Raw genomic sequence first — 12,660 nt, forward strand, 5'->3', positions numbered from 1 at the left:
CTGATCAGCAACTCCTGCTTTTTGGCGTAGGAGCGTTTTTTCCCCCTATATCCTACCGCCACTGTCTGCTGATAAGTGCTGCACATAAGTGCGGCATTTATCAGCAGCTCCTTTCTTGGCGTAGGGATATTATTTTCTTACTGTCAAAAAAACTTAAAAAACACTACATTACACTACACTACATGAAATAAAGTTTTACAATAAACATTTACATACCCCATATACTAGTCCCCGTATAAAGATGGCCCCCAGGGTGTTTTCGGCGTCGGACGCATACGTTATTATTGCCTCCAACACCGAAACAGCCAGTGAGAATGAATGAGGGGATCCTTCTTTCCTCCATTCATCCTCATCATCATCATCATCATCATCCAGTGATGTGTCTGGGGGTAGCGTAGCGTATGCTGCCCCCCAGACACGTCTTTTCCGCCAGTACCGTTCCAATAAGAGATGACGGTATGGCGTGAAATTCTACAAACTCTGTGACAGTACCTCAGGGTACTCTTACAGACTTAGGGTAGGTGCATACTGCGGAATGGCGAAGGATAACCCTTTGTGCATTCCGCAGCTGGCACCCGCCGGCGGACTGATGCAGGCGTGCGTCTCCGCCCGTGTCATAGACTCCATCCTATGCACGGGCGGATTCCGTTGTCTGTCCAAAGAATGAACACGTTCATTCTTTGGACAGAGGGCGGAATCCACTCGTGCATAGAATGGAGTCTATGACACGGGCGGAGACGCACGCCTGCATCAGTCCGCCGGCGGGTGCCAGCTGCGGAATGCACAAAGGGTTATCCTTTGCCATTCCGCAGTGTACATGTACCATTACAGTGTATGAAGAAAGGGACACCCGAATCCAGCCCCAGATTAACCCACTCCTCAGAGTTAGTGGGGAGATCGTCCGGGAACTGCTCTTCCCACTGCTGGATAAAGGTCACCACCTGTACGGGGATAACTTTTATACCAGCGCCCCCTCTTCCGGTCCCTCGCTGCCCTGTAGCTTGCGGCACAATCTGAAAATATCAGAAGCAATAATAGAGCCCTAATATTTAGCAGCCATGGAGCGGACCCAGCGCTTCTGGATATGAAGGACCCCGTATCGCACCAGGACAACATTTTCCAGGTGACGTCCCCCACACTGGAAAACAGGAGACCCCAGAAGAAGTGCAGAGTGTGGGGTAACAGGGGGATCAGGAAGGACACCATTTTCCAGTGTGACACCTGTCCTGATCCCCCCGGCCTCTGCATACTGGATCGCTTCAAGGCGCACCACACGTCATTGGGGTTCTACATTATCTAAATTCTGTCCCTTATTCCTATTTCAGGGGTCACGTTGATCCGGGGATTATTCTAATCGCCATTATGGAGTCGGGAAGGAATTTTTCCCCTGTGATGAGGCTACTGTCGTCTGCCTCACGAGGGTTTTTTGCCTTCCTCTGGATCAGCACAGGTTGAGTTTGATGGACACCTGTCATTTCCAACCTTATAAACTAATAATTGGCCTAATACCCCCAAATAAATTAGAATGGTCCCTTTTCCCCAGCTAAGTAGGTATGGCCGCCATTCCCATTAGAGGATGCCATGATGCAATTACAAAGCCTCTGTGCGGCCAGGACAGAAGAACCCCCCCCACAAGTGACCCCATTCTGGAAACTACACCCCATAAGGAATCTAACAAGGGGGGCAGCAGGGATATGGCCCCCTGGTGACAAGCACATTTGTGGCGTGAAAATAAAAAAAAAATATTTTTTATTTTCACGGCACATGTTCCACATATGTGCCCATCACCAGTGGGGTCCATATGCTCACTGCACCCCTTGTTGGATTCCTTATGGGGTGTAGTTTCCATAATGGGGTCACTTGTGGGGGGTTTCTACTGTCCTGGCAGCACAGGAGCTTTGTAAATGCGACATGGCCTCCATCCTCCATTAAAGCCTCTAAATGGCGCTCTGTCCCTTTGGTGACTTGCCCTGTGCCAATATGGCACATTATGTCCACATGTGGGGTATTTTCGTACTCAGGGGAAACTACCCTACACGTTTTGTGTTCACTTTCTTTTTTAACCCCTTGTGGAAAAGGAAAAAATCAAGGCTAGACCAACATTTAGTGTAAAAAATGTTTAATTTTTACACTAAATCATTGATCTTGTCTTGATTTTTTCATTTTCACAAGGGGTTAAAAGATAAAAAAAACACTAAATGTGTAGAGCAATTTCCGCTGAGTACGGAAATACCCCACATGTGGACATAAAGTGCCATGCGGGTGCAGGGTAAGCCTCCAAAGGGAAGGATCGCCATTTGGTTTTTGGAGGCTGGATTTGGCTGGAATGGATTCCGAGGGCCTTGTTGCATTTAAAAGGCCCCTGTGTTGCCAAGACAGTTGAACCCCCCCACAATTGACCCCATTATGGAAACTACACCCCTCAGGGAATGTAACAAGGGGTGTAGTGAGCATATGGACCCCACTGGTGACGGGCACAAATGTGGAACAATATGGCGTGAAAATTAAATATTACATTTTTTACACTATAATGTTGGTTTAGCTTTAAATTTTTCATTTTCACAAGGAGTTAAAAGAGAAAAAAACACACAAAATGTGTAGAGCAATTTCTCCCGAGTCCGTAAATACCCCACATGTGGACATAAAGCGCCATGTGGGCGCAGGGTAAGCCTCCGAAGGGAAGGAGCGCCATTTGGATTTTGGAGGCTGGATTTGGCCAGATCGCATTTACAGAGCCCTCGTGCTGCCAAAACACTGGAAACCCCCCACAAGTGACCCCATTCTGGAAACTGCACCCCTCAGGGAATCTAACAAGGGGTGCAGTGAGGATATGGACCCCTTGATGACGGGCACATTTGTGCCGAGAAAGTGAAAAAATGAAAATTTTCCCTTTCACGTCACATTGTTCCATATTTGTGCCTGTCACCAGTGGGGTCCATATGCTCACTGCACCCCTTGTTAGATTCCTTGAGGGGTGTAGTTTCCAAAATGGGGTCACTTGTGGGGGGTTTCCAGTGTCTTGGCAGCACGAGGGCTCTGTAAATGCGACATGACCCTTGAAATCCATTCCAGTAAAATCCAGCTTCCAAAGGCCAATTGGCGCTCCTTCCCTTTGGAGGCTCGTCCTGCGCCCGCTTGGCACTTTATGTCCCCATGTGGGGTATTTCTGTACTCGGGAGAAACTGCGCTACACGTTTGGTGTTTTTTTTTCTTTTATCCCCTTGTAAAAATGAAAAATGAAGGCTAGAACAACATTTTAGTGTAAAAAATAGAATTTTTCCTTTTTTACACCACATTGTTCTGAAAATCTGTGAAGCACCTGTGGGGTCCAGATGCTCACCGCACCCCTTGTTACATTCCTTGAGGGGTGCAGTTTTCTAAATGGTGTCCCTTTAGGGGTGTTTTTAATGTTTTGGCACCCCAGAGCCTCTGCCAACCTGAAGTGGTACGGTCAAAAATAACCAAATATAACGGAGGCGTTGAAATTCACTAGGCGCTCCTTTATATCTGAGGCTTGTGGTTGCGTCAAATAGCGCAATACGGCCACATATGGGGTATTTCTATAAACTGCAGAAACGGGGCAATCAATATTGGGGTGCATTTCTCTGGTAATAGGTTTATAATTATGAAAAATATTGGATTACAATAAAATCTCTGCACAGAAAATAAAAATTTTCAAATTTCTTACACACTTATCTTTTATTTCTGTGACTCCCCTAAAGGGTTAAAAAACTTTCTGGATGTGCTTTTGCAGAGTTTGGGGGGTGCAGTTTCTGAAATGGGGTGCTTTGTGGGGCTTTCTAACATACAGGCCCCTCAAATACACTTTAAACCTGAACAGGTCCCTAAAAATATCTGATTTTGAAATTTTACTGAAAATTTGGAAATTTGCTGCTTATGTTTTAAGCTTTCTATTGTCTAAAAAAAATGAAATATAGTTTAATAAATGCCGCCAACATAAAGTAGACATGTTGCTAATGCTATTTAATATATAATTTATGTGGCATAACCATTTTCTGTATAAGCAGGAAGGTTTCAAAGTTGGAAAAATGCATTTTTTCACAATTTTTCACGTTATTTTTGTGTTTTTCATAAAGATTCGTTATGAGTATCGACTCCAATTTACAAGAAATGTGAAGTACAATATGTCACGAGAAAACAATCTCAGAATCAGCCGGATAGGTAAAAGCATCCCGAAGTTATTAATGACTAAAGTGACACAGGTCATATTCATAAAATTTGTCTCTGTCCTTAAGGCCATTTCAGGCTCTGTCCTTAGGGGGTTAAAAGGGAACTCCGGCGAAAATCTTTTTTTATTATTATTTTTTTTTCAAATCAACTAGTTTTAGGAGGTTATATAGATTTGTGATTTACTTCTATTTACAAATCTCCATTCTTCCAGTACTTATCAGCTGCTGTATGCCCTGCAGGAAGTGGTGTATTATTTCCAGTCTGACACAGTGCTCTCTGCTGCCACCTCTGTCCATGTCAGGAACTGTCCAGAGCAGCAGCAAATCCCCATAGAAAACCTCTTCTGCTCTGGACAGTTCCTGACATGGACAGAGATGTCAGCAGAGAGCACTGTGTCAAGGAAAAGAATCCACCACTTCCTGCAGGACATACAGCAGCTGATAAGTACTGGAAGGCTGGAGATTTTAAAGTAGAAGTAAATTACAAATTTATATAACTTTCTGAAACCAGTTGATTTGAAAGGAAATTACAACTTAGTGATTCACTGTTAGCACTGTTGTATTGCAGCAACATTGTAGTATAGTGGCTCAGTGGTTAGCATTGTTGTGTTTCAGCAGTATAAAGGCTCAGTGGTTAGCATTGTTGTGTTTTAGCAGTATAGTGGCTCAGTGGTTAGCATTGTTGTCTTTCAGTAGTATAGTGGCTCAGTGGTTAGCATTGTTGTCTTTCAGCAGTATAGTGGCTCAGTGGTTAGCATTGTTGTCTTTCAGCAGTATAGTGGCTCAGTGGTTAGCATTGTTGTCTTTCAGTAGTATAGTGGCTCAGTGGTTAGCATTGTTGTGTTTTAGCGGTATAGTGGCTCAGTGGTTAGCATTGTTGTCTTTCAGTAGTATAGTGGCTCAGTGGTTAGCATTGTTTTTCAGCAGTATAGTGGCTCAGTGGTTAGCATTGTTGTCTTTCAGTAGTATAGTGGCTCAGTGGTTAGCATTGTTTTTCAGCAGTATAGTGGCTCAGTGGTTAGCATTGTTGTGTTTTAGCAGTATAGTGGCTCAGTGGTTAGCATTGTTGTCTTTCGGTAGTATAGTGGCTCAGTGGTTAGCATTGTTTTTCAGCAGTATAGTGGCTCAGTGGTTAGCATTGTTGTCTTTCAGTAGTGTAGTGGCTCAGTGGTTAGCATTGCTGTCTTTCAACAGCTTAATGATTTCACTGCTTACATTGTTGCCTTGCAGCAGCATTGTGGCTCAGTGGTTAACATTTGTCTGGCATCAATATAGTAGCTTAGTGGTGAAGACTTGGGGCCCTATTACACAGAACGATAATGGGCTAAATCGGCCGTATCCAGCCGCTTATCGCTCTGTGTAATAAACACAATGATCAGCCGATGACAACGATCATCGGCTGATCGTTGATATAGGTTTGGACCTATAATTGTTGGGCGCTGACCGCGCATCGCTACGTGTAATAGCAGTGCGCCGCCGGCGGCTGACAATTTCCAAATCCTATACATTACCTATCCAGGCTGCAGGGCTCCTCTTGCAGTCTTCTCCCCGGGTCCCGCGCGCTCCAGCTCCGGAGCGGCCGCTCAGCCAATCACTGGTTGGGACGGCCGCGGGCAGTGATTGGCTGAGTGGCCTATTAGCTCAGACATGCCGATGCGTGCGAGACCCGGGGAGAAGCAGAGCGCAAGAGGAGCCCTGCAGCATGGTTAGATAGATATGTATACAGTTTAAGCAAGGGCTGACAGGACATCAGTAATGATGTCCATGCAGCCCTTGTTAAACGATTATCTGGCCGTGTAATAGGCCCAGTAAATGAGCGCCGATCTAGCAGATCAGCGCTTTTTTACAGTTATTTTCGGGCCCCGATCAGCATGTGTAATAACCTCGCAACTGTACAGCAGTTAACACTATTGCTTTGCAGGGACATAGTGGCTCAGTGGTTATTATTATTGTCTTGCTTTCGATCAGTAGTTTGCACTTTTATCTTGCTGTATCGTCAGTGGTTACTATTTTTTGTCTTGCAGCAGCTTAGTGGCTGAGTGGTTTGTACTATTGTCATGCAACTGTTTATTGGTTAAGACCCCCTGATTAATACTGACATACAGCAGCTGATAAGTACTGGAAGTCTGGAGTTTTTAAATAGAAGTAAATTGCAAATCTGTATAACTTTCTGAAATCATTTGGTTTAAAGGATTTTTTTTAATTTTCTTTGCTGGAGTCCCCCTTGAAGACTTGCCTCATAGTAGCATAGCGGCTCAAGAGATTTGCCTTACAGCAGTATAGTGGCGCAGCAGGTTAGCGGTTTAGTGGGTAGTAGGGTAGTAGTGTAGAATCAGAGACCTGCGTCTTTCTATCAAACTAAAAATTGTGACCGGTGACAATATCTGTGCAACACAGCAGAATATGTTGGGGCTAAATATGTAGCAGAAAGCATGTAATCACGGATTAGAGGAAAGAAAGACTTTCAAAATCCTAAATGCATCTAAAAGATACATAATCTTTTCCTAGGGTAGACAGAGAAATTGCCCAGGGTCCTGACAACTGAAAGGAATTGAAGACAGCAAGTTAAAAGAAAACTTTTTTTTTTTTTACTCTACATGGCTGTCATTTTAGTATTCCACCAGCAGGTGGCAGCATACCCCTTCTCTATGGATTTGGCAAAATTGCAGCTTTATGTGATTGATGCTGGAGAAAGTGAAGACGCAGTGCAGTGTTTGCCATCCTACCAGCAGTTTCTCACGCTTTTCTATTCGCTCCTTTTATGGCGTCTATCATCTTCAGTGATATAGTTCAGGGAATTTAACTATAAATTGAGAAATTTACGACAACATAAAATGAGATACTGGCCAGGTCCTGTAAGGACAGAGCTGTATTATCAATCCTGTTGCACTGCTCAGCAACACTAACTGCACTGCATGCAGCTTACCCCAGTACACAATGTGTGTGATAGGTGGCATTGGGCAATGAGGACATTTCTTTTATTCATCATCGTGAATGTTTGACTTTATAAATCCAGACATGGTAGGCTTGGCTTTCTGGAGCGAGGTGAATGGCGCTGAAACATATAGGTGAACACTTCTGCTTGCTGGTAGTAGTGATCGTTGCAGCGTCTCAGTACCCAGACGTTCTCCTATCTGAACTTCTAACATGTCACAAGTTCCTTGTGATTATCCTTTGAAGAGTTTCTATAGGATCATAACAAAATTTCCAAATATTTTATTTAAAAAAAATTGTATTAAAACAGTGTGGACTCTGCACTGCTTACCGAAAAATCACAGATATTGAAAATAAGACCCTACAGGGGAAAATAAGTAATACACCCATACCCTGAAATTAAAGGGGTATTATGTCCCCTCTGCTGCCACCAATTACAGCATCAGGAACTGCAAGGCTGCTCAAGCCCTGGTCCTAACATAGTTACATATCACTGGCACTGCCCTATGCGGATACTGAGCCTTCTCTGAGGTCTATAAAATACATGTTACCTTTAAAATAGGCATTACACTGGGGGAAGCTGTCTGTATCACTAGTGCTGCAGCCTCCCCTGATGTCTATATAATAGATGTTACCATTAGAATATACATTACACTGGGTGAAGCTGTCTGTTTCAGTAGTGCCGCAGCCTCCCCCGATGTCCATGTAATATATGTTACAATTAGAATAGACATTACACTGGGGGAAGCTGTCTGTGTCAGGAGCGATGCAGCCATAGCCACTGTTCCCTCTAAATGGTGTACTATAGATATAACAGATTTTAAACTCCAATCAGTATGACAGATGAAGCTATTTTGCCTCTTGACCTTATTAGCATGATGTTTTAACTCCTTCCTTTTCAGAGTTCATAGTTTAGAGAGAACACTGACCACAGCACAGTATATCAGACCATGTGGTGATTCACAGCTATCCACACTCTACTACACTGTGCCTCGGCTGCAGCACTATTGACACAGACAGCTTCCACATGTGCAATGTCTATTCTAACGCTTACATGTATTAGGGTATGTTCACACTGAGTAAAACAGGTGGAAATTCCTAATGGAAACCCCGCCATGGACTCCGCTCGGAATCCCACCTGCCTCAGTGTGTCAATGTGATGTACAGCGCGCCTCCTCTCAAAGAATTGGCATGTCAATTCTTTGAGCGTAGAGCGTGATACTTTACATTTAGACAGTGAGGCAGGCGGGATTCTGAGCGGAGTCCATGGCGGGGTTTCCGTTAGGAATTTCCACCTGTTTTACTCAGTGTGAACAAGCCCTTATATAGACATCAGAGGAGGCTGCAGCACTGGTGACACAGACAGCTTTCCCCAGTGTAATGGCTATTCTAATGGTAACATGTATTATATAGACATCAGGGAGGCTGCAGCACTAGTGACAGAGACAGCTTCCCCCAGTGTAATGTATTTTCTAATGGTAACATGTATTATATAGAAATCAGGGGAGGCTGCAGCACTGTTGACACAGACAGCTTCTCCCAGAGTAATGTCTATTCTAATGGTAACATGTATTATATAGACATCAGGGGAGGCTCAGTATCTGCATGCAGCAGCAGTAGTGATATGTAACTGGGCTTGTACAGCCCGTGGTCCCCAACACAACCATTGGTGCAGAGAGGCTGTGTCACCAATTTCATCTTCCACTCAAAAAGGTAAAACACTATGTTTTCTTTACTAAAGTTATATACAAAGTTATATAACTTTATTAAAGAAAAGTGTTATATAATAAAGCATTTACCTGAAAACCCCTTTAATTGGCAGGCAGGGTAATCCATTAGTAGTGAAAGAGAATAATCCTGTGTACATGCTGGAGTACCTGGAGGTAACATGGGGAAAATATACAAACTCTCTGTAGATATTGTCTTTGATGGGACTTGAACACGGGAACCCCAATGCTATTTGAATGCTAACCATCGAGCCAATACAATGGCATTGTCCACCAGTATTTCCCTTTTGTCTTCTCTGAGCTAGTGCATGTAGACTAGCTGCTATGCTGTCTCCCAAAGAAGAGGCGCTCCTGTACCCCTGTATCTCCATTGCAGATCAGTAGCGGCAGCATGGAGGACATTATTGATTAGTACTGAGCAGTGTAAGCTGTAAACCCAGCACTGTGGTGAGACACAACACTTACTAGAGCTTTCAGACGGTTCTTTATGTGTCTCTCTCTTTCTGTCTTAACCTGTAACCTGATCTCTCTGCCAGCTGATAATCTATCTCCTCTCCCAATTCAGTATTTCATAGTAAATGGTGAATTAAGTAGGGACACAGAAAGGAGCCGTTTAGTGGAGTAAGAGGCATATTTCTCTGATAAGATATATTACATTTGTTTCTATTAAGTTATGCAAAGTTTGTCTGCAATTCGGTGACAATTTATGGTTCTTTTTACACCACGTTTTGAGGGACACCCGTCACCTAAAAGAGAACCATTATTGTCCTGTTTTATGTGACTGTTATGTTTGTTATACTTTGTGTTACATCATCACGGTTTCTTAAATTTGGAGTAGACTCATAGTCCCTGATTTCAGGAAGGAGGAGCTCTGACAGCAGAACGGAGCTCAGTCCTCCGAGGCTGAGAACGCTCCCCCAGGATACATCTCCCCTTATGAATAATGAATTTGTCTTCTGGCGTGAATCTGATGAGGGTAAAAATAAACCTGGACCATCACCACAAAGGCAGCTTGGCATCGGCTTATTACTAATATCGTATTGTTATAACATGCATCAGACGGCTTCACATGTGTTCTGTCTATATTATTCTAGTACATAGTGTATATATGTAAATATAGGTATTTAGTACGTTATTATAGTCATATACAAAACACTAGACATGTCTATACACATGCATCACTCTATGAATATGGATGAGGCAGAGCTATGTGTGAGCAAACAATGTCTCGTTCTGCTAATGGGCCCACAATACCCTCCCATATATACCACAGTATGCCTCTTATGGTCCCAATCATACCTAGAAATCATAGGACCCCCATAGGACCTACAGTAAAAAAAAAAAAAAAAAGCTGTGAATACAAGATAGATGGGGTGCAACCCTCTGGCAACATATAGATCAGCTGTTTGCCAGAGCCATGGTGTTGGCTTGCACAGTGAAACAGAGCTGGAAGCAGACAGTGCTATATATTTTGTAGGTTGCATAGTGGCTTATTGCACTTCCATTGAAATGAAAGGGAGCTTAACTGCAGTACCCCACTATGGCCACTATGCGGTGTACAGAGCTGTCTGCTTCTGGCTCTGTTTCTCTGTATATTCAGGCAGCAACCTGGTGTAGAAGAGGTTATTAGTGGCCTGAGTGATTTCACCAGTATATAGGTATGGGCTTTTATGTTGAACTTTCCTCAGGGGAACACCGTGTGCAATATGTCCAGAGGATAGGTGAATGTCCTTGATGTTGGAAGTGCAGTAAGTGAACCAGAGCCAATGATGTAGGATAATATAATAATTCTTCAATTTATTCATGTAACAAACAATATTCCACAGCAGCTGGAGTCTCTTAAGGTGACATAGTAGCTAGAATCTACAATGAGGAGATACCCCTTTTGCAAAGTGCATTACAGTCTGTATGGGGTTTGTAATCTCTCATGTAAAATGAAGTGTAAGTACTCATTACTTAGGGTTGGTTCCCATTAGCTGCTCTGCTCAGCCGTTCTCCTAATAAGCAGGTGAATAGTATTATTCTTGCCACACCCCTCCCCCTGCTCTCCAGCTGCTGATTGACAGTTGACCGCCTATGCACAGCATGGTGGGCAAAGTTTGCTGGTGCTCATAAATATCCAGGACTACTGAGCACACACACATAATGAAGAGGACTACTTATTGTCCTCTGGGCCTATTTGGAGGTTATAAGAGGTTCAACACTGTATTATCTGTTGTGAAGTGCCATGTTGTGTAGAATATATTCTTTGACTTCTTTTAATGCTTAGCAATAAAGGTTAGATTTTAATACGTCATTCTGGGAAATTATAAAGACTTTTACTATTACTTAATAAAGATCTGGCTTTGGACTCATATTGTATGTTATCTCTATGAAGGGGCATGTCATGGATGAAAAGCAGTCCTGGGTACAGGTCCAATACTCCAAGTACATACCTCTCCTGAAGCGATCCAAAGATGACATCGTCAAACCAGGTACAGTACTGAAAACAAGATGTCCCCCCATGGAATGACACATTACAGAGGAGGGTCCCAGCAGTTAGACCCCAGTACACTATTCCCTGTGTTATTGATAGGGGATAGGTTTCTGAAGTGAGAATACCCCTTTAAGTCAAACAAAAGCATGCAATACAAAGCCACTAATAAAAATGTTAGGAGGCACAAACAATTATCCAATTTTGTTGCCTTTTTATGTTGTTTACGCCATATTTTTTTTACCTCTATACCCCAACAGAAAAAACAAAGCTTTTTATGTATGCATCTCATCTGATACTACGTGATCTCACTACTCCTTTATATAGGGCGCACTTCATCGGAGACCTACTCAGGCCTGGATGGCAGATTTGACGACATTGAAGAGTCCATTCGCCTTCCAGAAGAAGTGTCCATATTCACGTCCAAGTCTACTGTTCTGAAATATTTTATACATCTCAGCAAAAATGAAGGAGAGCAGGTATCCAGCAATGAGACTCGTGTATACAAAATACAGCTGTGGAGTATTATGCAGGATGTAACTCAGGATCAGTACAGGATCAGTCATGTAATGTATGTACACAGTGACCCCACCAGCAGATTAGTGAGTGCAGCTCTGGGGTATAATACAGGATGTAACTCAGGATCAGTAATGTAATATATGTACACAGTGACCCCACCCGCAGAATAGTGAGTGCAGCTCTGGAGTATAATACAGGATGTAACTCAGGATCAGTACAGGATCAGTAATGTAATGTATGTACACATTGACCCCACCAGCAGAATAGTGAGTGCAGCTCTGAAGTATAATACAGGATGTAACTCAAGATCAGTACAGGCTAAGTAATGTAATGTATGTACACAGTGACCTCACCAGCAGAATAGTGAGTGCAGCTCTGGAGTAGACTGGTGGATTGGAGGGTGTGGTCACCAGGTGTTTCTGTGTGTGTGTTTGAGCTCCTGATACCTCCAGACTTCCAGCAAGAGAGAGGCTGAATTTCCATCTGCCTTTCCCAGGAGGGTGGCAGTCTCCTGGGCAGGGCTTTCAGCATGGAGCCCCGGGAGTCCCGGGCTTCCACTTCCCGAACCAGGCCGGCGGGGGGTGGACAGAAAAAGCTACCGGCCAGCGCTCCTCCAAGTGGTGTGAGGAGATCCAGCAGGGTCCGCAGTGATGTGTCCCCAGCTCCCCCAGTGATGGCAGAGAGCCGCAAGGCTCAAAGTGGGAAAAAGGCCACAAGCAAGGCAGGAGGCAAGATGGCTCCAGCAGCATCCAGGAGCCAGCCAGCTGAGCTGTGGGGTGAGCGAGGACCCAAGGAGTCTGCAGCTACATACTGCTCA

At 43.8% G+C, this 12,660-nt stretch overlaps 1 protein-coding gene across 4 annotated transcripts in view; it reads left to right on the top strand.

The window, feature by feature from the left end:
• The window catches only part of LOC138783004 (transient receptor potential channel pyrexia-like), a 167,189-nt gene that overhangs the window by 54,066 nt on the left and 100,463 nt on the right, over positions 1–12,660 (top strand). For all 4 annotated transcript variants that reach the window (XM_069957110.1, XM_069957113.1, XM_069957111.1 and 1 more), the window contains exons 2-3: positions 11,229–11,325; positions 11,652–11,803. In XM_069957110.1, the coding sequence (XP_069813211.1) occupies positions 11,238–11,325; positions 11,652–11,803 (240 nt within the window). In that variant the 5' untranslated portion in view covers positions 11,229–11,237. The remainder of the gene's footprint in view (positions 1–11,228; positions 11,326–11,651; positions 11,804–12,660) is intronic.

Source organism: Dendropsophus ebraccatus, chromosome 2, assembly GCF_027789765.1.
Source record: "Dendropsophus ebraccatus isolate aDenEbr1 chromosome 2, aDenEbr1.pat, whole genome shotgun sequence".
NCBI classification, from domain to species: domain Eukaryota; kingdom Metazoa; phylum Chordata; class Amphibia; order Anura; family Hylidae; genus Dendropsophus; species Dendropsophus ebraccatus.